Source organism: Aquila chrysaetos, chromosome 6, assembly GCF_900496995.4.
Source record: "Aquila chrysaetos chrysaetos chromosome 6, bAquChr1.4, whole genome shotgun sequence".
Lineage (NCBI taxonomy): Eukaryota > Metazoa > Chordata > Aves > Accipitriformes > Accipitridae > Aquila > Aquila chrysaetos.
Window position 1 is genome coordinate 45,301,883 of NC_044009.1, and position 26,540 is coordinate 45,328,422.

The 26,540-nt window shown below is 39.7% G+C and overlaps 1 protein-coding gene across 6 annotated transcripts in view; it reads left to right on the forward strand.

The window, feature by feature from the left end:
• SLC35F5 (solute carrier family 35 member F5) overlaps positions 1–9,938 on the forward strand; it is a 39,329-nt gene extending 29,391 nt beyond the window's left edge. For all 6 annotated transcript variants that reach the window (XM_030017368.2, XM_030017371.2, XM_030017372.2 and 3 more), the window contains 3 exons: positions 353–507; positions 967–1,055; positions 2,003–9,938. In XM_030017368.2, the coding sequence (XP_029873228.1) occupies positions 353–507; positions 967–1,048 (237 nt within the window). In that variant the 3' untranslated portion in view covers positions 1,049–1,055; positions 2,003–9,938. The remainder of the gene's footprint in view (positions 1–352; positions 508–966; positions 1,056–2,002) is intronic.
• The last annotated feature ends 16,602 nt before the right edge of the window (positions 9,939–26,540 follow it).

Here is a 26,540-nt window from a genome sequence, read left to right on the forward strand (position 1 = left end):
CTTTTACTAGGAATTTTTGAAGTGTCTAGGGGACTTTCTCACTGGTAGCAGTCAGACATCTAAAACCTGAAAATGAGACTATTTGGAAATAGCAGTCTTCATCCACACCACCGCGCAATCAGTATGTGCCATTGTAAAGAAGGGAACAGTGAAGAAAGGTTATTCATTTATTAGAAGTAGCAGTGGCTATAGAAATTGTACCATATAACTTACAAAAATATTTGTAATATTTCACCCAATTTAAAAGAACTGAAACTTCATCTCAAACTTAAAATAATTGTTACAAATATACAGTATGCCAATTTTTTTTTTTTTGTCTCTTGAGTGAATGATGCTTCTGTTTTAATTCCAGGTGCAGTTTTCCTGGTTATTTTTTGCAGGGGCAGTCCCTGTATTTTTTTCTTTTTTCATTGCAACTCTCTTATGTCACTATAACAACTGGGATCCAGTGATGGTGGGAATCAGAAGAATTTTTGCCTTTATTTGTAGAAAACATCGAATTCAGAGGTAGGGCAGTCACAAAGTTTTATCCTGTCTCTTCTTTAGCCTTTCCAATATCCTATACTCTATTATAAGCCACAGTACTCATACTGTGTTTATTCTAATCAAATTTTATATTCAGGTGTACTAATTTCTTAATAGTAGTAGTTGCCAATCCATTTATTAACCTATGTAATGCTCAGAAAATGGAAAGATGTGAAGTCTGTTTACCTTTTAAAAAAAGTTTCTTAGTGACTGTCACAGTTCTCTTTTCCTTCCCTTAATGCCTCTGTGATAGTTGCTGTACCCAGAACATGCAGTGAAAATTGTGCAAACTGGAGTATACTTTATGAAGTTAAGGGGTCTTTGTATGTTTTTAATGGCTGCAGTTCAAACAACTAGCATACTTAGTGCTTATGTTGGCTTCATAACAACCAATTTAGTATTACTGTATAACTTTAAATAAATAAATTTGTTTCTTTTAAGAATGCCAGAAGAAAGTGAGCAGTGTGAAAGTCTCATTCCTATGCATAGTGTTTCACAAGATGGAGACAGTTGCTGTTCGTAGGCAAAAGGTATGCTTAATAAACTTCAAACAATACAGAGAAAAGTAAGGATTGGTTTTCGTGATGGCATTTGTGGTTGTATAAGCACACATTTTTACAGAGCATACAATTAATCTTGTTCTGTATTGATGGGTAGAGTTTTGAAGGGTATCTTCAAAATTATTATTATTCATTACCAAGCATTATTCTCACCTTGATACAGTTCTTGGTCAGTGGTTTTGAAATGTAGAGTAGTTTTTTACTTAAGACTATTACAACGTTCATCAAAAATTGGGCATAAGTCAATAAACCAGAAGAGGCATACAACTTCTTGGTATGTATGATATGTGTGGAAGAGATCTGAAGTAATTATTTCACTCTTTTTAATGCTGCTGAAGTCTTAGTTTGGGCTACTGCAGTTCATGAAAAACATCGACCATTTAAAGAAGTAGAGGACATGACCAGACTTTATTATTATGGATCTAGAAAATGGGAAGGAGTCCTTGTGTTTGTGGTTGACAAGAATTACATTATTAAGTTGCATTAAATATTAGGGAAAATATTTCTCGTGGTAAGGATAGGGAAACTAGAGTAGAATAGCTAGGCTGTTTGCAAAATATCCCTCTCTAAGAGGAGGTTACACAAACATCTAACAGGAAGATTACATGATTTATTGATACTGTCTTGGAGCATAAAGATAGACATAGTTTAGGACTCTCTTAGCCCTATGCTTCAGGGCTTAGTTTTCAAATAATGCATGCAGAATTACATGATGAGAAGTATATTTTTATTTTCCAATGTTGCCTCGATCTAATAATGAAATTAAAAATATTCTAAGCAAAACAGTAATTGTGTTGTCTTAAGCTTAACAGACACAAGTTATTTCCTTTATTAATAAGATGGAAGCAATACATATGGCGATTCCTTTTTTGTAATCTTTAATTATGTAGCCCTGATAATTTTTTTTTTTTTCTTAGTTTAAAAATGGAATAATGCCCAGCGAAGAGACAATCTTCTGGAAGAGTCCCTAAGGAATCATGTTTCAGTGCCTATTCTGAATTTGTAGTAAAAATAAGAAGTTTCAGTTCTTTTGAAACTCTAAACTTTTCCTCTTTCTTGCTTTCATCTGGTTTTATAAATGAACAAATTTACTACATGCCTATCACCATAGGGAGTCTTAGCCCATCTGAGCAACCAACCTGCCTTATAACACTGAGCTTGTGAAGTTACTTGACAAAATCAACAAAACAAATGCTGTTAAGTGATTTCTTTCTTTTTTGAACTCACAATTTTGTTAAATGCTGGAAAATATTATTTTTAAAAAATACTTTCAAATGAGTTATGTAAATAAGTTTGCAGGTCATCAAGTCTTACAGGCTTTCAGATGAAAAGCTAAATAGATGTGTTACCTGTAATAGGTACAAGTTAACTTTTTTATGTTGTATAAACTATTTGCATATTAATAGAAGAAAATTGAAAAATAATTTATTAAGTACATTCTTGTAATTATTGAGGCAGGATCTTTGTATGGTCCTGGAACACTACATATATATTGTCTTATGCCGTTTTGAGAAGCCTTGTAATGGGTGCCGATGTTTAAAAATCTTTTGTTACCTAACAATCTGGAATGTTTAAAATTTTAGTGAATGGCAAAATATTTCTAATTACAGTACATTTGGGTATACATTCTCAAAATCAATATTTGTTTTAAACAGACTGATTCTGTAACCCATTCTTATTCCCAGTTATCTCACATGGAAAACTAAATTTGAAAATTTTCACATGTATAGCTGCCAAGTTATAAAAGAGATCAAATTAATTGAGAAAGTTTTCAGTCAATGGGTTGGCACTACAGTAATCTGCTAAACAGTCTGAAAGATAAAGGTGTTTGCATTGATTTTTTTTTTCCAGTTGCATTAATAAATTTATCCTAAAATTGATCATTTTCTGTATAACTTGTATCTTCCTTCCAGTGCAGTGCTTCTGTCCTATGTGATTCTGAAAAGTCATGAATAATTATATTCAGGAATATTTGAAATTAGTCAGTGCCATTTTCCAACTTCTAGCTTATAAGACACTTATATTAAAGTTAATTTTGGGTTTTGATGGATTTTTTTTTTAAATAATGAATGTAGGATGGATTTTCGGCCAACAGTATTCTCTTCCACATAACAAGTTTATTAATAATAATCCTTCCACAAAAATACAGAAGGATGACATAACACAAATGCCTTTTCATGTTTTGACACTCAGTAATGATCCTTCCAAAAGAAATTTTGGTAGTTTGGTGATACAGCTGTTAGATGAGAGGGAATGCAGGAAAGCAACGTGCTTAGCTATACATTTAGAAGGATTGATTAGCCAGCAGCTAGAATTTCATGTAAAAATCTGTAAGTAGAGAAGGAAAAAAAAAATGAACCTGGGGGCTATTCTGGTCAAATATTGCACCTTTCTCAAATTTTTCCTTCCAGTTTTTAATACTGGATTACACTACAAGTTTCAGTGATCTGAGGCATCTCTCTGAGATGAGATAGTAAGTCCTTCTTTGGACACCTGAAATAGGAATTAAAAAAAACCAAACCCACCACAAAACCAAAACAAACAAAAAGTTTATTAAATTAATGTAGGCATTTTGAGAAACTTCACATTTCAATTCCCAAACCCCACAAGTAGAGGGGTTAAAAATCCAGTATGTAGAACTAATTTTACATTTGACTTCGGTAGAACTTTCAGGGATTTTTTGGGAAGTGGAGTTTCCTTAGTTGGTTTTTAAGGATTTTTTTTTTTTTCTTCTAAATTATGACAAATTAGAGGATGTTAGCTTCAACTTTTTTTCCAAGAAGTAATGTTAAGGCCTACTGGCAATAAAAAGCTAATGTCTGTTTTCAATTAATGATATGTTTCAATGAAATCATACCGAATATATAATACCAGGCATTAACTAGAAATTTGAATCAGCTGAGACTTGTGGCACCAGCAAACTAAGCCTGGGAATACTGAGTATGCTTTCGGATGGGCAATTACAGTATTTTTAGTGAAATATTCTAATACTGTCTTTTGAAATTGGTCATACTGATAGAATTGGAGCTGTAATGTATAATAGGCAATTGCTATTCATATTTGCCCTTATGTTCATGGCTTGAAGCGAAAGATCATCATAGTCCCCAGGTACTAGGGGAATATTCTTCTGTCTCTGACCCCAGGAATGTTGAACAATGTTTTTGTTCGGTAAACTCAAAGTTAGGGCCTTCCCACTGTTTTTGTTTTTAAAAAAATGTGTTAATTTTTTTTTTTTTAAATACTAAATATTTTAGTCTCATGACACTAGGTAGCTTGAGCAGTCTTTTTGCATTAAATTACAGTTCATTAAAGAATAAGCAAACTGTCCTTCCTGAAAGGATTTTTAAACAGTGCTGCCTCTGTAGTTACAAGAAATGTGTTACCGTTTTAATTACAGAAGCTATGACATGTAACATTGTTCCTGCATTTAATAGAATGTGATGAGCTTTTTCTATGAAGTCATGTGATTTTTTAGTACAATAATGTTTTATAAATATATTATCTAATTTGAAATGTAAATTGTGTAGCTCTCTAATGGGTGCTTGGTAAATGCACAAGAGATTTAGCTTTGATTCTCAGGTACCTCTGACGTAATGGAGACATGCTGGGTTTTTCTTCCTCATGACACAACTGGAATGTGAAGGAGCTCTCTCATAAATGCTTTACCTCTGTGTGCTAGCATAAATTGTCATTGCTCTTACTGTTTCAATTTAGGAATGCCTTTATTTCGATTTATTTCTTGTAGGAAGCACATACACTTTGAAAAAAATAACGGAATTTTTATCTCAAGCGTTTCTTTGAATGTCATTAGATGCTTAAGGAACAGTGATTTCCCATGCCTTCAAAATGGAAAATGAATACTACATGTGTTGCTCTCTCAAACAGTTGAACTAATTACTGTAATCCTATGAGACAACCAACAATTTCTTCTGTGTGTGATTGAGGTTTTGGAGCTGTTTGGGTTTTATATGTGGAGGAAATTATGATAATTTGCCAAATGCCACGTAGCATGCCTTCGCTTTCAGGGTTTTGGTGAGTCTTGCGTAGTTTGATGTCCTGTGTACTGTACTCCAGAACAAAGGGAAAAAAGGATTTCAGTTTTTCTGGCTACTTTTCTGTTAGGTTTCAGTTGTGGTGAAAATGTGTTCACTATGAGGGGCTGCCGTAGATGTGACACTGATTCAGCAAAGGACTGAAATACATGCAACATCAGTACTCAACAATTACTTAGAAAGCATGGGGTACATGAATGCCACTGAAGACACTGAGGGCCCAATGTTTCTGTTGCCCAGTGTGCACTGCATCTTGCTTGTTGGCTTTTTGCCTGTGGAAATGCATGTAAGGGGGTGGGGGCTGTAGTATGTGACTGATTTGGCTTGTCATGGCGTTGGGCTAAAGCGGACCGCACACTGAAACTCAGAAGCTAAGGCACTGCTTGGTTATCTCACTGTGGTGTTGCAAATGCTAAAGTATTTTGCAGAAATACAGTGTTAAGTAATGGTATTGTAGGAATGACAAACCATGGTGCTCCATGTGATACTTGACCTGGTATGCTGGTATACGCATTGCATACCTCCTTGTAATGTACTAGCAAAAATAGGAGAGTCTGCAAATTACTTTTCTTGGTGTGTGGTGTTGTAATTGTCATTCTCTTTCACAATCCCCATTGTGCCTAGGTACTGTTATTCACAACTATGATTGCTTTAAATAAGGTGGCAAAACGATTTCTTTGTAATTCTTGGTTCCATCTCTCTCTGTGTTGAATGTTATCATTCCTACTGCCTACTAAAAGATCCTCCTGTCTTAGGGAAATGAAGTTACTGAGCTAAACCAAGCTATCAGAGGAGGGGGAAAACAAGTTAAATTTTAGACATAGGTTGAGTTTATAGACACACTTTCGTATTTCTTATGAAAATAGGCTTCGGTGAGGCAGAGTGTTTGTATGTTTGTAAATGAAGAAGTGGCATACTCAAAAATCAAGAAACAGAAACTAATGTTAATATCACAACGTTGAGTTATATGGCTAACTATAGGATGGTACTTTTAATCAGTTTTCTTTATTTGGGTTAAGTTTTGAGTTAGTTACAATTTCTGTTATGTCTTATGTAGTGTCTGCAATTTAATAGTTATAACTGCAGTAGCATTTAAGTGTTGGCTCACAAACAGTTGTATGCATGATTATTTTTTTTCCTATCTAATCCAGGATTGCATTAACGCTGTATTTTGTTTTACATGATTATTGCAAGGCATGATTTCTCAGGGAAATACGGATGATACCATGTATTGTGAGAGCAGATAACTAATTCCTGCATTTAAAATTGTTACAAATATTTTCAGGTTTCACTTCAAACATTTCACATCACGTAACTTTCATGTTGAACTTCCTTAGGCTTGTCAGGTAAATCATGATGAGAACGTTAACAGCATTTAAAGGTGTCAGTAAAATACACTCTGCCCAACACTTTTTTACTTTTTGGACAAACATCCATTCTAAACTGATGCTGCAAGTTATGTATGTTTTTTTCTACTTTATTGTACTGTGCACTATATAAATTAATAGCTGCACTGCTGATTTTGAAGCTGCACTTACGGCATGACAGTGACATTAAATTTCAGGGTTAGGCAATGCTATAGTAATACATAATCTGATTCTGGGGTAGAGTACCGGTATAAATCTTCTAACATATATATATATATATATATTCATTTATATAATTAAATTTTTACAAAGTCTGTTCACTTTGGGGATTTTTGTTTGTTCTTCCAGTAAAGTTACTTTGGCTAGACTGGGATTTGATCCAAAGCCCATGGGAGTCATAGACAGCATTAATAAAGTAAAACTTTATTGAAAATAAACTCCACAGTCAGGTTGACCTTTATGCCTTTGCAGTATTTCTGTCTGCAGCATACATTTGAAGTGGTTTGCTTTAAGACTTCAGTAATATAAATTTGAGGGATTTTAGTGCTGGTAAAAATGGTAAACATACTACTGTAACTAGTCACAAAAATATTTCCCTATAGCCAGCACGCAGCTTAATTATTTAGAAGGTGAATTTGTCTTGCTACATGAATTTCCTTTAAAATCGGCAGTATAAGAAACGTTAACCACTTCACTTAGTTGTATACTTGTAGGAGAATTTTTTGTCAATAGTGAGAATATGTGATCATAGTCATCATAGCCTTGAGGATCAACTTCCTCTTGATGATTTCTGATTTGACATTTCCATTTACATTCACTTTGCAAAGAATGCAACAGGGCATTTCCTCTCTAGGTAAGCTACTATTAATTGTATTTTGACTGTCCCAGTTCTCTGTATTGTTAGAAATCTAACATAAATCTAATATATAAATGTGACCGCTTAGTTATCTGTGTTCTCACTCTCCTCCAAGGTAAAGTTTTGCATCATTACATCTGGTATTAGTAGTTAACCAGACTTTTTCTGGAATGCCTACTGTGATGTGGAACACATCCAGAATTTCATGTAGTTTTCAGTTCCTACTTTTTAAAAGTATAAAAGACTTTTCTCTGAGGATTTTTGTAGAAAGCTGCTGTTTAGTTCTACAAGTGCAGAGTTCTTTAAGTGCATCTCAGTTCATAAAGTTGCATCCAATTTTATTTTTATTTTTTAATGAACTTTTGACTGTTTTGTCAGGGAAGGTGCACAAATTTTGTGTATGTTCCACAGAAGAAATAGGACTGGATACCGGAACGGCCTCAGAAATAATAATTCAGGGGTGTTTCTATAGTTCTTTACATATGTTCCTGAAGTTTTTCAACAGTTTTTTAAAAAAACCAACCAACCAAAACCAAACAAAACCCCACATTTATCAAGCTGAGGGGAATTAGCCATTTAGCATAGAACTAATTTTATAATATGCAAATTACTGTGTTTTCATTAGAGATATCCTTCAATATATTACTGATGTTGCCAGCCCAGTTGTCTGTGTTATAAGTGATGCTTCTCTTTTACCTAAAATCGGACCTTTTGCATGCCAATTAAACTAGTTTCTCTACCAGAATGAGTAATTTCTAAAATATTTTTAGAATCACCACCTTCTTCCTCTAGCTAGGGGAACAGCAGGAGCTTTCCAGCCAAACAGTATCCCTTTCCTATTGGAGAAGAAAAAAAAATTAAAAAATAAAACTTAATCTTAATTGAAAATAAACAATCTTACTGGGCAGCATATAGGATCAGCTGTAAAATCATCAGGGTAATTTCTTACATAGCCCAATTATACATAGGAATTGCTTAGGCAATGGTGTATTGGATTGATCTCTCTCTGGTTGATCTTGATTCAATATAGAATGTAGGTATTTTAAATAATCATTTCATATTGAAGCTGAATGCTTAAATTAAGCCCTGTGATTGTAAGAAAAAAAAAATGGGAAAAAATTATATTTGGAGACTACATACTAAGGAGTTTTCTTCTCTGTGTTTTGGGGTTTTTAGGGGCTTTTTTTGTGAAGTGTTAAAAAGTCCCACATACAATCCAGTTACAAATAAATGCTCTATTAATTGAAAATCATGAGAGGATATATACACAAAGCTATATTGAAAGCTTAGCCATTTGTTCAAGTTGGTGTTATCTGAATGGAATTAGAGAAGTATAATGTATGTGATACAACTTCAGCATTGTACAGCTGAAGGGGTCCTTGTAATGATTTAAAATTTGTGTAAGTTCTCTTTGGAGTGGGTATTAGTAAAACAAAATGGTTTATGAAATTTTTTCTTAGTTTATACAGATTGATTTTTGAAACTTCTAAAGCTTGTGTGCATTAAAAGATGCACAAAACCAATAGTTAGTAGTTTTGATGGTCTTTTTGGCATTACATTTTGTACTAAATTTCAGTGAATTCTGAATAACACTTTTAAAGCAGAAGCTGCTTTAACTGAAGAACTTTCAAGTGAAGAAAACTGTTGTTTGCATGAAGTCTGTACGGTTTGCTGATAATTCAGATGTTCTGAGTGCACAGCTAGTTCCAGGTATATCCTCTATGAAACATCTTTATGTATAATCTTAACCATTTTCCTTAGTGAGACCAGAACGTGGATTGGTGATGTGTATTGCATTTGCACTTAAATACCTGATTTCAGAGTGTGTTAAACCTTGATCTATTTTTGATAAAAAAGAAATGTAGCATTTTTATCTAATTTCCATTTAATGATAAGTATATTCATGCAGAGAAAAACATATAATTATGGCTTGATGCAGTGATTTTAAGCCAAGAAAACAGCAGGATGGCAGTAGTAAATCTGAAATGAAGATGCATGTCTCTTCAGAAACTCTGGCTTCTAGTTTCTTCCTTCCCTCTTTATACCAAATTCATGTCTCCATTATTCCAGAATTATACAGGTGAAGCAAGGACCAGAACTTTTACCCTTTGTTTTTTAAAAGTGAACATTGGCTTTTGCCTGGAGTGTCTTTGTCCTGTCACTTCATTTTCTGAGGGGGATCACTTGAATGAGAAATATAGAATAAGTATTTTTAATTAAAATCAAATTTAAACTATTAATTATTTTGAAATTCTCTATATTAATAGAGATTTAATGAATGGAAATTAAAGGCCTGTATTGCAAATATTGAACAATGCTTATATATTTTTAACAAAGTATATATATATGAAAATTTGAAACATGCGTAAAGGTGAAAATTGGAGGATTGTTCTTGTGTTGATAGGTTTATAAACTGAAATTCTTAAGATCCAATACCAAAACCCTATAAAAGGGCTAATGAAAAGAAAATGTAATGTATTCTGATGAACAGCCTGTGTAATACAATCAATGGGTGTGATGTTTTTGTTCTGTATTATATTTATTATATGTAAGTAAACAATAAAAATTATAAATCTTATTTTCTTAACAGGAATTAGTATTTGGTTGGGGTTAATGCTTAATGTATTTTATACTATCAAGAAAAAACGAATGGTCACTAAGGGTGGGCTGCTGCGGGAGAATAGCATAGTGGTAAAAAGGTCTTCAACTGACCCACTTAATTCCCCTCTTCTGCCCTTAAAAGTGAGTCTCAGGATGTCTCGTTTTACCGGAAGTCAGCTAGGATGCCAAAAGGTTATAATTTGTTCTCAGATTGGTCTGGTAATTTAAGTAGTAAAATACCAAGTTTTAATCCATTTTCATGGCTGCAGGTGATTTTTACTTGCTAATACATGAATTATAAAATATACAAGAAGATTGTTTCATCAGCAGGGGGAGCTACTGTAGTATCCATCTATCTATTGCATTCCTGAACTCCAGTGTAAGAAATTATATAAGCAGTAAAAAGACAATTAACTTATCTGTTTATCATCCCTGATTCTTGGAGTTAACCAGAACTAGATGTTGACCTTCCTTCATGCAGCTGAACTTTCAGTGTCTTTAATAATTAAAAATCTCTTGGGGCTGATAGACATTTATCTCAATGCTGAATAGAAAAATTAGAAAAAGTGTTTTCCTCATAGGCTTTTCTGAGTTTTCTGGATTACCTACAGCTGAATTCTGTTTACTGATATAATCAATGTTGCTGCACAGCTGTAGCAAGAAGCAGATTTTTACACAAAAACAAGGGGATACTTGCTGTGCCATATCTAAAATATGCAAAAATGCAATATGATGTTACTGACAATGCAGGTAGCAAATAGATGAATCTTAAGTTTTAGACCAAGTTTCTTAGAAAAATGATAAGCATAGGCATAAAGACATCCTGCCAAATATAAATCACAATGTGGAGAAGCAAGAGTGTGCATGAAACAAATGGCATTTTAGCTGAGGACTTGGGAGGGTGTAAGGCAGGGAGGATTCCTGTCTGAGCCATCTTCACCTACACAAATCCACTGGGAAGAGCCATGGGTTTACCTGCAACTGCTGTGTGCCAATGTCTAATATGAAAACTTGTAATGAACAAGGATGATGTAATCAGAACAGTTATTTCATGGAAGCTGCTCTTACAGTGACCGCACTGTCTTGTGAGTGTTCCAGGACCGGGAAGAACTATTAAAATCGAAGAATAATAGGCCTGTGACTTTTTTTTTTTTTTTTTACAGTAGACTAATAAATTGTAAGAAACTTGCTTGCTTAACTGCTTTCAAAAACATTTCTACTCTAAAAAGTGTTTATAAAAATCCACTGAAATTGTCACTTATGCAAGAATTTACTCTTGACACCAAACGGAAGAGTATCATATGTGCCCCTGTTTTTGCAATGTCGAAAGGTCTTTGTTCTATCTTACTTGGGCAAGAACTTTGAGAGACATTTAATGTAGTAAAATTTAGTCAAGGCTATAGTGCATTTCAGTACTTACAGTTTTGGGGTGATGTTTTAACTAATTAACATGGAGTTCATGTCATAGTGTTCCATGACAAGCAACAGGAATTCTGGAACTCAAATTAAGAATTTGAAGCAACTTGGCTTAAAAAATTTCTATATGCTTGCAAAGGCCACTTGGCAATAACATGCCTGTTCTTCTTTCTAGTGTCCTAACTGATGGCTAGAATCCCAGTCATTGTGTGATCCCTCCATTTTAAGTCATAGAGATATGTAAAATGTGGAATAATTTTCTATTTTTGGCAAGTTCTCTCCTTAAAACATAAACTTAACCTAAAATTTATCACTTTCTTAGGCTATATCAGTACTTCATGAGTTATGCCAAGTGGACAACTGGCTGCATAAATGGCCAGGGCAAGTGGTCAGAAAACCATATGAAATAGGCTTTTCAGTGGAAGTTTTGATAAAGATGTGTGGAGGCCCATAAGGAATGCTGGGAGTCGACAATGGTTTGCCATTGTTCACTAGCCCTGAGAGCGCGGGAGCTACTGGGTAAATGACTGAGATGACAAGTTGTTTTGTGGTTTGTTTTGTTGGTTTGGGGGGGGGGGGGGGGTGTTTGTTTTTTGTTGGGTTTTTTTATTTTTCTTATCCAAAACATCAATCAATGTCTTTTTATTTTGTTAGGCTAGTAAGATCTAAACTATTTTCTGTGATATCTTGGCACCTAGTTCTTTCTGTATACAATGGGATAAGCTAGTGCAGGCTAGCTAGATTGCTTTCAATCTCTAGGATGTAATTTGTTGGCATATTATCTTATTCTACTCTGTATACTACTCAGTTTTAGGAGACACATCTACATGAAACTGTCTCTTGCCAGAAGCTCAATGTCACTTGCTAGAAGGTGAGGTTTAAAGCTTCTGAGAAAGATGATTTAAACCCTGTTTTCAAACTTTTTCTTCTTCTATCAATAGTATGTATGTGGGAGACATTCTTGGGTTTTATTTATATCTGGAACCCAAGTATATCCCATTTATATTGATTTTAAAAAAACTTGACAAAGCTTAAGGTTTCCAAAGAAACAATGGTTTATTACCTCAATGTGAACTTGTCTTCCTTTCTTCCCCTCATTTTCCCTTCTCTGCTCTCAACCCCTACTGCAAGCTTATGTAAAAGAAAACCCAGTTCTAATTTGTGGGTTTGCAGGCTTTCAGGACTTCTTTTGGTGGTGTTATCTATAGTGTTACAATTTGCTGTGACATGAAGATGTTCATACCATAAAGATTCCTTAATTATCTAAATAGGCTCTTCTTTGTGGGAACATTCCAGTGTTCTGTCATTTACTAGGATTTTTTGATTTAACTACTAGGATCATGCTGCTAATGATGACGGAAAACTGATGATTACCCTGCAAGTGTGCATTTACACAGTGCGAAGGAAGCCTCATAAACATAAAGGCGCATTCTGTCTATCTGTAACAGTGTTCCCATTTAGAAAGAAGCTCATCTGCCAGTAGATCTGTTTTGGGTTTTTTTTTTTTAAATCCCATTGGAAGGAAAAAATAATAAAATTTTTAAAAATTCAGGTTATAAGCAGATGGCTTTTGTGGCTGTGGTGTTGCAGGCCAACAGGCAAGCAATGCCCGAAGAGTGGTTTCTGACCATGGGGTGTGTGGTGATGTGAGAGGAATGGGAGATGAGGAAGAAGTCTGATGCAAGGACCACTGATGAATGGAGTTTCGTCTTGTGCATACCTTTCCCCAAGTCCTCCTTGCCTTTTTATGTATTTCCTTACTCCCAAAGGAAAGTACAGAAACTCTTTTCACTAATCGAGAGGACATCATTAGTTCATAGTATAAATATTTAAAGAATATTATGGAAGTGTATTAGTAATTTAACAAAAGTCTTTTTTTGAAAACACATTTTGACAAAAGTGCTGACACTGACTTCTGCCTCCCCTCTTCACTGTTGGGTAGAAGCTGCTCTATCTCCATCTGTCACTCTTCTGCATGGGACTTTTTCCCCATAATTTGCATATGATCAGCCACCAGTGAATGGAAATATGTCTTCACTTAAGTAGCTGGTGCTGTTTAATTGAAGTGGCTCATTCTTGTAAGCAAGAAGTGCTTAAAATGAAGTTGGATTCATTACTGTTCATACAGGACTTTGTAGGCCATAGTGAATTTCAAGTGTAGGAAGAGATGCTCCTGAATAACATGTTCTAGAATAGGGTAAAAGAGAGTCTTACCAAAGTATTTTTCTCAAGGAAATGGTTATGGACTAAGCCAGTGTCCTTTCTGAGATGCCAAGGGGCGGTCAGGACCAGCCTAACCTAAAGAAGAAAAAGAACAAAGTGATCATCTACCAGGAGCTGATGGAGAGCTATGGTAAGGGAATGAAGAGCCCTTTGGACCTGGGAGATGCATAATGGATTTCCAGTAAATGAGGTATACCTGAGCTCTTGCAAAAGGAGTCAGCCTGAGTTGAAATTATTTCTATCCTTGTCTGTTTTGTACTTGAGAGTAGGGTAAGAGGTGGAGCTCTTGATAAAGCTTCAAGACAGAACAATTTTGTGAGAATCTCAACTGCTCTGTTAATAGTGGATGAATAAGCTTCAAATTCTCATGGATTAAAAGTTTCAAAACACCCAAGAACTTAAATGGTAGAAGTGTTTCATTATTTTAAAAAACACTCATTTGCTTTTAGGGGTCTAACTGATATAAAGGTTTGGTAACACATAGAGTCTGTCATAAAATAATACTAATGTTGTATTGGCTCTCTGCCAAAGTATTTCCTCAAAACATCTAGTTAATGCTTTTGATGATGCATCTTTGCTTTCTGGCTCTGGTCTGCCATTATACCTGCCAATCTACCTCCTCCCTTTGCAGATGATTTCTAAACCTGGCACATTTATGTCTCCCTTTAAATTCTTCCTTTTTCCCTTTGTTCTTTTTTTCCCCTCACAGGTTTAAAAAAAGACTGTTCAGTTCTAAATTGTTTGCAAAATTGGCAACAGAGGTGTCCTAGCAGTATAATGAAGAGGCACAAGTACAGAGGAGTTGAGAATACTGGCTTTGCATATTTCTCCTCACATACTAGACTGTTTAAATATGAAAGTGTATGTTGGCCTTGAAGTGTATCTTCAAGAAAGCTCTTAACAAAGCTTCTTGTTTTGCATAACAATATTTGGGAGCTTGCTATTCTACATTTAGAGAACATTGTATTTTTTGTTTACTTTTGTTTCCAGTAGAGGACAATAGTTTCAAGGTAAAGGTTGCTGTGTGTAAACTCAGCACAAAATGGACTCTAAAGAAAGTCTGCCATCTTACAGTCAACTCCATACTGTTCCTTCTGAATGTGACCTGTACCAAGGACTGGATCTTTTCTGCAATGCTTTGAATGTTGAGAGTGGACACAATACTACCTCTTCCCCTTCCCTATCATTACTGATTATACTTGGGAAAGTCCCTTCACCTTTCAGTGGTTTGGGTTTTCCCCGTCCTAAAATTATGGTAGTGATTATAATTTTCTATTTTCATGAGGTAAAAATGTGATAACCAATTGTTGGCAATGCTGCTGCGGGGCTTGGGCAGAAAGCTGTAGTTCATACTTCCTTAAGAATGCCTCAGTTCTTAAGGAAGTAATAACTACAGCTTTCAGACCAAGCCCCGCAGCAACATTGCCATCTTTCTCTCATATTCCCTTAAATCTCCCTAATTCCTCCTGCCCTCCCTGCCCTGTGCTACTTGGGCAGTCAGTCCACTTCCCAAAGTCCTTAATCAGTCCTCACTAGAGATGCCAACACTAATAGATCAGTGCTATTGCCAGTGCTGGGCCAGGACCTTTAATACAGATGCCGCTAGAGAGACACCAATGAAGATTAACTACTATTTGTTAGATTTTTAAAGGAAGTCTTTTAGCTGTTTAAAAAGAGAGTAGGGATTGCTCCAAACAGCTAAAAGACTTATTTCTTCAATGTAACAAATGCCAGTTTATCTCGATTGCTGCTGCTACAGAAGCTATGCCTGTATCAAAGGGACCAGTGTAGCAGAGCCACAGCAGTGGAGATGTAGAAAAGTTAGAAGCTGCGGCTGAGGTTCACAGTGCTTGAGGAACTGACCTAGGCTCCCAGAAAAACACATCTGTAGGAGACTAGGAAAAGGAATACGCCAAGGAGGAGAGAGAGGTAAATACGGTGGCACAAATGCAAAGTGAAGGCTGTGCAAGTCCTGTCCATCTGCCTATCTCTAATTCTGCCTCTTAAGGTAGTTATCAGTAGCTCCTGAAGCTGTAAGAGATGGATCAGATCAAGCCCAAGTCTGAAAGCTCCTTCATACAGGACATCTCTGTAGATTAACTTGACTTTGACGAGGTGATCCCTGGAGATATCAATATATGGAGAGGACATAACATTTACATCAAATGCACAGGAACTGAACAGGTCATGGTGCAATGTTTAGATGAAGTCAAGGCACTCCATGGTATGCTGAGCAGCAGTCCCCGTCAAAGTGCAGTAAAGCAGAGCCTGATCTTCAGGTTCTGGAGTTAGCCAAATGCTGTAATACCAGTTGGACTGTGTTGAACATGGCACTTTTGATTTTAGGTTTATCTACGTGCAGAGATATGTCTCATTCTGGAGAGTCGCCTCAGCATCCCCTTCTGCACAGCTATGCCTTTAATGTTGCAATGTTGGACCTCAACAACAGATTTATCCTAGTATGAGTCCCACCTACTTAGCTGCTTTCATAGCCAGGAGATAACTCACAGAGAATGTGACAAAACCAGGCCCAGTCTAGACGCAGTGTTTTCCATGTTTAATTATTCTATGAGCTATTCCTTTTTAAAGCAGTGAAGTAATTTTTATGGTCAGCATCCCCTTAGCTCAGATGCACCTTGCAGTATTAAAACACCCAAGAGGTGTCTGCATATTTATTTTTCTGTCTTGGAAAAATCTGCATATAGTAAAAAACCTCTTGAAAACATCCTGGTAGCAATAATATTTCATCACTCTCCACCCACAATCTATTGAGACTGAATGTTTGCTTCCTCTGAGCCACCTTATTCCCTCTAAACCTATTCATGTGCCTCTAAAAATGCTTTTGCTGCACTCTGCAAATCACCAAGCTCAGGTTAGGTAGGAGAAATTCCTCCGCTGGTAAATGGACTGATTACAGTGGTACCCTGGTGTGGATTTTGTCTCTTTTTTTTAATCACGTGGTAGTCCCACAAACCTACTGTGTTTTTCTTCTCCCCCATCTTTGTATGCACAAACTTGCTCCTCGGAGATAGTCTAGCTTCCAGAAGTTGGGGGAGTCTGAAATGTGTGTCTTTTACTAAAGGGATAATTACTTACATGTAAATTGTAGTTCTCTGAAGATATCTCAAAAATTACCCCTCGCCCACATATTCACCTTCCCACCGAGCTGAGATTTCTCTGCACTTTATGGGCTTTAAAAATAGGGTGTCCCTCCCTCCTTCTTAATTTGCTGCTGTATTGGGAGGGTTTTTTTACTTTCTTTTGCAGACAAAGTGGACTTTTGGAGAATTCAGGATAGCTGAAATATCTCAGCAGGTGTGGTGTGAAACTCTGCTTGCTGTGAACACTGACTTACAACTTTTGAGCTCACAGGCATCCCACTGAGTCTCTGTTCAGGTGAACACAATCCCACTTCTTCCACATTACAGGCTGGATCATCAACTGGGACAAAAAGGCATGGCCCCATTTATTTGATTGGAGCTGTGCTAATTTACATCAATTAAAAAAGCCAGTTTTAAAGGATAATCCACAGTTAAGCCCTACAGTGGGTAAGTAACTGCCTCCAAATGTGGCCATTATGGTACTTATTTTCTGTTAATTTGATTTTGTAACTTTTCTGTATATTTTTTTTTTGTAGCAAATTAAAAATTATATGACTGGAAGAGGGAGATATACCTGGGGCTCATTGTTACAGCAAAGTGAGAGTAGGAGGAGGAACAGAGATTTGTCTTCCTCCTTGATGATTGCATGAGGCAATGTGGATCACTTGAGTTAATTCTTTAACTTAGGGTGTTTTCTTTGTTGCCCACACCCCCAAAAGTAACAGAGTTTGAAATTTTATCCTTCCATTTCTATCTTAATTACTGCCTCAGTTCTTCTCTGTACTGTACTTGGAGTGGTGTCTTTTAATATTATTTCAAAAAAATAGTTTTTTATTAATTATATTCATGTTACAGTAATTATATTATTCCTAATCATGTAGTAACTGAAGTGCATAGCTTCTTGGTTTTAGTAGTTTCATGGCTACAGGCTTGTTATAAATTTTTGGATGTGGCTTAACACAATATGCCAGGAGAGCAGAAGGGGAGGCTGCCCCTTACCGTTATTAATATTGTTGGTTTTGCTGTAGGGACTGGTTCTTATGTCACTAGTCTTGAACCTTTTGTAAAGTAGGTAGGTACTTGCTACTATTTTAACTCTTCTGTCTGCAGAGCATTCTTCTAAGAATCAGTTGCGTACACTGGCATCATTATTTACTCTTAATTAACGTGCTAGTTTTATTCGTGGCTATTGATGATCTCTTACTGGTAGTCTGTTCTTTAATTTTAAATCCAGGGCTGGCAAAATTTCCATGCCTGCAGTTGCTTGAGAGAAAGGTATACAACTAAATGAGCCCCTTGGCTCTAGTCGATGGCTGGTAAATGTCCATCTTGCTCGAACAGCAGTATAGGATTTTCCAGGCTAGCGGGCTGGTCCGGTATTGAGTCTAGTTTTATTCACTTAGTTCAATTATCATTTGTCCCAAGTGAAAGAAAGGTGAAGACACCTTGTAGTGAAGTATGCTGCAAGAATTAGGAAGCTGATTCACTCTTCAGGTGTTTAGTTATCAACCAGAGATCACATTATCAAATATACATTGTATGAGTTGATTTATCTAAATAGTAATATTGTATTATGCACAGTTTCTAAAATATTCAAGATAAATGCAGGAAGCCTAGCTTGATAGCTGACACAACACCTGGTGTTCAGCTTAGTATTCCTCCTTGGCCTTATAGATAGCAAGACATGGCCAGTCAGAAAGGGAGAAGACGCATGTGTTGCATTAATGGATCATCATACTGAAGTGTGTCATTCAAATTCACTTTAGGAAACGGGTCTAGGTATGTAAGGTGCAATAATGAAGTAATCATATGTAATATTGACTGACATTGAAGGGCTTAAATGCATAGAATTTGCAATTCTACATGGTGTAATAGAAATTAAGTAAAAATACTATGACAAAGACAGACCCAAGTGGGTATATTTGTATAGGTATTCCATACAGCCCTCATGGTTTCCAGCCCACAGAGTTTGTGCCAGTGTCGTAGAGTTTATCACTAAGTGAGCTCACCCAGGCAGGAGTACTAACGTGGTACTCTTGTTGACCGTTGTGATGCTAGTCTAAGTAGTGCCACCAAATGTTCTCTCCATCAAGAAACAAGAAGAAGAGCCTTTGCTGTTAGACCCCGTCATCTTTTCTAATCACTTCAAGCACTGAGTTCAGAGGACTGTTTCGCTAAATTTACATAAATGTATGTCCTTGTATCTTAGTCCCACTTTCATATCCTGGCTGATTTTTTTTTTATTGTTTTCTTGGAGATGGTAGGTGGAGTGTGCACACTGGCAAGCCAGCTGTGCCGCACCCAGCACTCCAGAAAGTTGAGGAGGGAGCAAGATCCTTACGGCTGTGCTCAGCCTCCCGGGTTTAAATGTCAGACGGAGGCGAGTGAGTGAGAAGCTGCAGTTCATTGCCAGTGACCTGTGTGGATGAAGAGGCTTCTGGGAGTTCATAACCACTGTTTTAAGTTCTGCCTAATGAAGGGAAAATTCGTTGTCCACATGTAAAGCCAGAGGTGCCTGCATGCATCACAAGGCAGGTGTGGTGGGTCGGCCTGGGCTGAGGGCCATGCGCCCGCCCAGACCCTCTCTTGCTCCCCCTCCTCAACAGGACCAGGGTACAAAATAAGAGGAAAAAGCTCACGGGTCGTGATAAAGACAGGGAGATCGCTTACCAGTCACCCTCATAGGCAAAACAGACTCAGCTTGGGGAAAATGAATTTAACTTATTGCTCGGGTACCGGGAGCGCCTCCTCCCTCTCCTCCTTCCCAGACCCGGGCACTCACTGGACTGTTTCTCAAACTTTTTTCCTCACACCTCACTGCCTCTGTGGCGTTTTGCCCTTTCTTAAATACATTTTCCCAGAGGTGCCACCGGCGTCGCTGACGGGCTCAGCTGTGCCCTGCGGCGGGGCCGTGGCACAGCCGGCTGGAACCGGCTGGAACCGGCCGGAACCGGCTGGGTCCGGGATGGGGCAGCCCCGGCCTCTCCTCACAGAGGAGCTCCCGCAGCCAGCACCTGGGGACGCAGACCCAGCGCAGCAGGATTTCTGGGTTGTGGTCTCGAGTCTGGTACGTTTCTGGAGGATTTTGGTGTTGACGGCTGTGGAGAGGGAGCCCCAGCGGCTGCGCCTCGGCTTCCAGACGCCAGGAGAGCCAGGTAAACTCCAGAGGCTCCTATCACGGGCCCGTGGGGGGGGGTATGGGGGGTTTATGGTGCAGTTTGCAGTTAAGCAGCTGGCTAAGCCATTGAATAGGTATCTGGCTCAGTTAGTTTATTCCTTCCCCATGAGGAAACTTCTTTCCCTGTGTCTTTCCATAACCTTGTCCTTCAGTGGCCTTGTAGTCACGACCGCACACCCACGGGTTCTCATGGACAAAGTGTTTTGCCTGTTGCCTAAATGACATGAAGTGGTTCTCAAGGACCTGCCAAAATATGGCCTTGAAATCATAATCTTATTAACATAAGCTCATATTGGTGCTGTTTCATTTTGATCTACTTATGCGGTCTCTACAGACTTGCTTTAACATTGTCTTTGTTTCGTCTGGACATTACAGTGTGGCCTACATAAATGCCTACTAAATTTATTTTACCACTGGCTTTAGCAGGATACCATCCCACACAGCTGACATGCTGTGATCATGTAAATAAGCTCAGAAAAACACTACAGAAATTACTAGTTTGCTTACTTAGTATGTGTGTGCTTTCATAGACTGGGAGCTATATTCCTCCCATATGCCCTGCGGTGCCTTTGGCTTGGCATGGTTTCGTTGCACGGGGGAGTTTGCAAGTACGTGCTTTCTTTACGAAGCCTGAGAATTCACCCCCAATACCTATTACTCTGGTGACAGCAGCATGTATTCGCTTGGCTTGGTCAGATTTTGGTGGGCAGCAGGTTGCTGGCAGAATCGAGCTTGGCCCTGCGCTGGGAAGATTTTAAGGCTCAGGCTGAAAGTTGCAGGTAGAGAGATTGCCTTTGTCCCTAAACACATAAATCTGAATCTGGGTTCAGTCAACAGCACCTCACTGGGTTAAGCTCTTGCACAGGGATGTAAGAAGAAAGGCATTCCCTGGACGAGGTATGCCCTGTCTGCTCCCTCGCTAGCAATCCAGCCTGAGGTTCAGAGCAGAGACAAATGGGTGACAGATCTCTCTCCATCCTGCACACTTGCTCCTACTCATGTTCTCTGACTGCCTGGGTAGAGCTCAGTGTCCCAAACCATGCCTTTTTGTAACAGCAAAAAATGAATTTTTGTCTGCTGTGTTCTCTGATTTGAAGATGTCGTGGTTTAACCCCAGCCAGCAACTAAGCACCACGCAGCCGCTCACTCACTCCCCCCCACCCAGTGGGATGGGGGAGAAAATCGGGAAAAAGAAACAAAACCCACGGGTTGAGATAAGAACAGTTTAATAGAACAGAAAAGAAGAAACGGATAATGATAATGATAACACTAATAAAATGACAACAGCAATAATGAAAGGATTGGAATGTATAAATGATGCGCAGTGCAATTGCTCACCACCCGCCGACCGGCACCCAGCTAGTCCCCGAGCGGCGATTCCCCGCCCCCACTTCCCAGTTCCTACACTAGATGGGACGTCATATGGTATGGAATACCCTGCTGGCCAGTTCGGGTCAGGTGTCCCGGCTGTGTCTTGTGTCAACTTCTTGTGCCCCTCCAGCTTTCTCGCTGGCTGGGTATGAGAAGCTGAAAAATCCTTGACATTAGTCTAAACACTACTAGCAGCAACTGAAAACATCAGTGTTATCAACATTCTTCTCATACTGAACTCAAAACATAGTACCGTACCAGCTACTAGGAAGACAGTTAACTCTATCCCAGCTGAAACTAGGACAGTATCCACCCCTTATTCTATACCATTGACGTCATGCTCAGTTCCCATACCTTTAGTTACATCCTGGTCAATCATCAACACCTTATCTATCACTTTGAGACATATGAACAATGATATATATATATATATATATATACATACACAGAGATATCATTCCTTTAGTTTATGGGTTATGTTCATTGAGTTCATTTAGTTCCTGACTCTGGGCTCTATCCGTCATACCAGTCTTTCTGGGCAGGAGGGATGGTGCAAAGTCCTCTCAGTCGGTAGAGCAGAGTTGGGCTTCAGTGCAGTATGACGAGCAGTTGACATTGGACGCAGCAGGAGGATGGTGTGTACCGTTGGATTGTTGCATGCTGGAGTCAGTTCTGGTTCCATCACTATTGCGCTTCGCTCAGTTTTATCACAGTTTTTCTTGCTTGATCTAAGTGATTCTTACTATAGTACTATGGATATAGCATATAACAATTATAGTAATGATAACATACAGTAGCAGGGTTATATAGCAACTAGTATCATACAGTTTAATTCTGGCTATTCTCACCTAAAATTAAATCCCCTTGAGGCACACATCGGACTTCCCCATCTTTTCGCATCACCCACTAAGTGCACCCAGGCCCTTGAGCAAAAGCAATTCCACGAATGGGTTTACCTTTGCCTGAGGCAGGAGTAACCCAGACTGTCTTCCCTAACATATTTTTTGTGTGCACTACAGGGACTTTATCCCCTTCTACAGTACGTAAAAATTCTGACTGGGCAGGGCTACCCCGATTGGCAGATCCTCTGGTGTTGACTAACCAGGTGGCTTTTGCTAAATGTGTATCCCAATGTTTGAAAGTTCCACCCCCCATTGCTCTCAATGTAGTCTTTAACAGTCCATTGTATCGCTCAATTTTCCCAGAGGCTGGTGCATGATAGGGGATGTGATACACCCACTCAATGCCATGCTCTTTGGCCCAGGTGTCTATGAGGTTGTTTCGGAAATGAGTCCCGTTGTCTGACTCAATTCTCTCTGGGGTGCCATGTCGCCACAAGACCTGCTTTTCAAGGCCTAGGATAGTGTTCCGGGCAGTGGCATGGGGTACAGAATATGTTTCCAGCCATCCGGTGGTTGTTTCCACCATTGTGAGCACATAGCGCTTGCCTTGGCGAGTTTGTGGAAGTGTGATATAGTCAATCTGCCAGGCTTCCCCAAATTTATATTTCAGCCATCGTCCTCCATACCACAGGGGTTTTAACCGTTTGGCTTGCTTAATTGCAGCACATGTTTCACATTCATGGATAACCTGTGCAATAGTGTCCATGCTCAAGTCCACCCCTCGGTCACGAGCCCATCTATATGTTGCATCTCTTCCCTGATGGCCTGAAGCATCATGGGCTCATCGAGCCATAAATAGCTCACCCTTATGTTGCCAGTCCAAGTCCACCTGAGCCACTTCAATCTTGGCAGCCTGATCCACCTGTTGGTTATTTTGATGTTCTTCAGTGGCCCGACTCTTGGGTACGTGAGCATCTACGTGACGTACTTTTACAACCAGATTCTCTAGCCGGGATGCGATATCTTGCCACAGTGCGGCAGCCCAAATGGGTTTACCTCTGCGCTGCCAGTTGCTCTGCTTCCACTGCTGTAACCACCCCCACAGGGCATTTGCCACCATCTATGAGTCAGTATAGAGATAGAGCACTGGCCACTTTTCTCTTTCAGCAATGTCTAACGCTAGCTGGATGGCTTTCACCTCTGCAAACTGACTCGATTCACCTTCTCCTTCAGCAGTTTCTGCGACTTGTCGTGTAGGACTCCATACAGCAGCCTTCCACCTCCGATGCTTTCCCACAATGCGACAGGACCCATCAGTGAACAGAGCATATTGCTTTTCATTTTCTGGCAGTTTATTATACAGCGGGGCTTCTTCAGCACGCGTTACCTCCTCCTCTGGCGACATTCCAAAATCTTTGCCTTCTGGCCAGTCCGTGATCACTTCTAAAATTCCTGGGCGACTGGGGTTTCCTATGCGAGCCCGTTGTGTGATCAGTGCAATCCACTTACTCCACGTGGCATCAGTCGCGTGATGTGTAGAGGAGACCCTCCCTTTGAACATCCAGCCCAGCACTGGCAGTCGGGGTGCTAAGAGGAGTTGTGTTTCAGTACCAACCACTTCTGAGGCAGCTCGAACTCCTTCATATGCTGCCAATATCTCTTTTTCAGTTGGAGTATAGCGAGCCTCGGATCCTCGATATCCTCGACTCCAAAACCCCAGGGGTCGACCTCGGGTCTCCCCGGGTGCTTTCTGCCAGAGGCTCCAGGTAGGGCCATTCTCCCCGGCTGCAGTATAAAGCACATTTTTAACATCTTGTCCTGCCCGGACTGGTCCAAGGGCTACTGCATGAACAATCTCCCGTTTAATTTGTTCAAAGGCTTGCTGTTGCTCAGGGCCCCATTTAAAATCATTCTTCTTCCGGGTCACTTGATAGAGAGGGCTTACAATCAGACTGTAATTTGGAATATGTATTCTCCAAAAACCCACAACACCTAAGAAAGCCTGTGTTTCCTTTTTATTAGTCGGTGGAGACATAGCTGCTATTTTGTTGATCACATCCATTGGGATCTGACGACGTCCATCTTGCCATTTTATTCCTAAAAACTGGATCTCCTGTGCAGGTCTCTTGACCTTACTTTCTTTTATGGCAAAACCGGCTTTCAGAAGGATTTGGATTATCTTCTTCCCTTTCTCAAAGACTTCTTCTGCCGTGTTGCCCCATACAATGATGTCATCAATGTATTGCAGGTGTTCCGGAGCTTCACCTTTTTTCAGTGTAGTCTGGATTAGTCCATGGCAAATGGTGGGGCTGTGTTTCCACCCCTGGGGCAATCGATTCCAAGTGTACTGGACACCCCTCCAAGTAAAGGCAAACTGTGGACGACACTCTGCTGCCAGAGGGATTGAGAAAAACGCATTAGCAATGTCAATTGTAGCATACCACTTGGCTGCCTTTGACTCTAGTTCGTATTGAAGTTCTAGCATATCTGGAACGGCAGCACTCAGCGGTGGCGTAACTTCATTCAGGCCACGATAGTCAACTGTTAGTCTCCACTCCCCATTAGACTTTCGCACTGGCCATATGGGACTATTAAAGGGTGAGCGAGTTTTGTTGATTACTCCTTGGCTCTCCAGTTGGCGAATCAACTTGTGGATGGGAATCAGAGAGTCTCGGTTGGTGCGATATTGCCGCCGGTGCACCGTCGTGGTAGCAATTGGCACTTGTTGTTCTTCAACCCTCAGCAACCCCACAATCGAAGGGTCTTGAGAGAGACCAGGCAGGGTAGACAGCTGTTCAGTGCCCTCCGTCTCCAAGGCAGCTATACCAAAAGCCCATCGATACCCCTTCGGATCCTTAAAATACCCTCTCCTGAGATAGTCTATGCCAAGGATACACGGAGCCTCCGGACCAGTCACAATGGGGTGTTTCTGCCATTCATTCCCAGTTAGGCTTACTTCAGCTTCCAATACAGTTAACTCTTGGGATCCTCCTGTCACACCAGAAATACAGATGGGTTCTGCCCCTTTATAACTTGATGGCATTAGAGTGCACTGTGCGCCGGTGTCTACTAGAGCCTTATACTCCTGTGGGTTTAACGTGCCAGGCCATCGAATCCACACAGTCCAATAGACCCGGTTATCCCTTTCCTCCACCTGGCTGGAGGCAGGGCCCCTCTAATTCTGGCCAGAGTATCCGGTATTCACTTCTCGTAAAATTGGTTCAGAAGTCCCTTCAAGAGGATCAGAAATAAGATCAGCCCTTCTGCTCTGTTTGGAAACTGGAGCGGCATTTTTCCTAGTAGAATCTCCTTTTGTGGTGGTTTTTCCTCGCAGCTCACGTACCCGTGCATTTAGGACCGAGGTAGGTTTTCCATCCCATTTCCTCATGTCCTCTCCATGATCACATAGGTAAAACCACAGGGCACCTCGCGGTGTGTACCTTCTATATTCTCTCTCTTGGGCAGAGGAGCGCTCACTCCTAATAGCTGAGACATTGGTCCTTACAGGTGGGCAATAGGACATATCTTCTTTGAATTGTTGGAAATCCTCGGACAGCTTCTCCACAGCCGAAATGCAGGCTTGTAGGGAGGAGGAGAGATTTTCTTCGTATTGACGGAGTTGGCGAGCCACTTCATCCACTGTCGGTGCCTCTTCGTCTTTCTAGGTCATTATTGCCAGTGAGTTGGCATAGGACGATGGTGCGCTCCGTACAAATTTCCGCCACATGGGTCGTGTGCATTGGACTTCGTCTGGATCTTTGGGTAATTGTGGGTTGTCCGGGTCATGATGAATCGTCTCTAGCACAGCTAATTCCCTCAGATATTGGATACCTTTTTCCATGGTGGTCCACTTGCTTGATTGACATATAACATCTTCCTTAAAGGGGTACCTTTCCTTCACACTTGACAAGAGTCGCCTCCAGAGGCTGATGGCTTGTGTTCCTCTTCCAATTGCCTTGTCAATGCCACCTTCCCTGGCAAGCGATCCCAGCTGCTTGGTTTCCCTACCTTCTAATTCCAAGCTATTAGCCCCATTGTCCCAGCATCGGAGAAGCCAGGTGATAATATGCTCACCTATACGGCGGCCAAAATCTTTTCGCATATCTCGCAGCTCACTCAAGGATAGGGACCGGGTTATTACCTCTGGTTCTGCCTCTTCCTCCTGTTCCCGTGATGGCCCTGGTTCACTTTCATCCTTTGCTAAGCGAGCTGATTTTTTATATTTCTTTTTCTGTACGGGGGCAACTGATACTGGTGCAGGTTGATCCGCTGGTTCAGTTGCAGTATCACTCGCCGGGTTTTGGATATCCGCAGCGTCTGTCACCAAGGTTTGGGTAGCAGCATCTGTCGCCAAGGTTTGGGTAGCAGCAGTGCTCGTCGCTGGGGCTGGAGGGACCGCAGTGCCTGTTGCCAGGGTTTGGGTAGCTGCTGTGCTCGTTGCTGCGGCT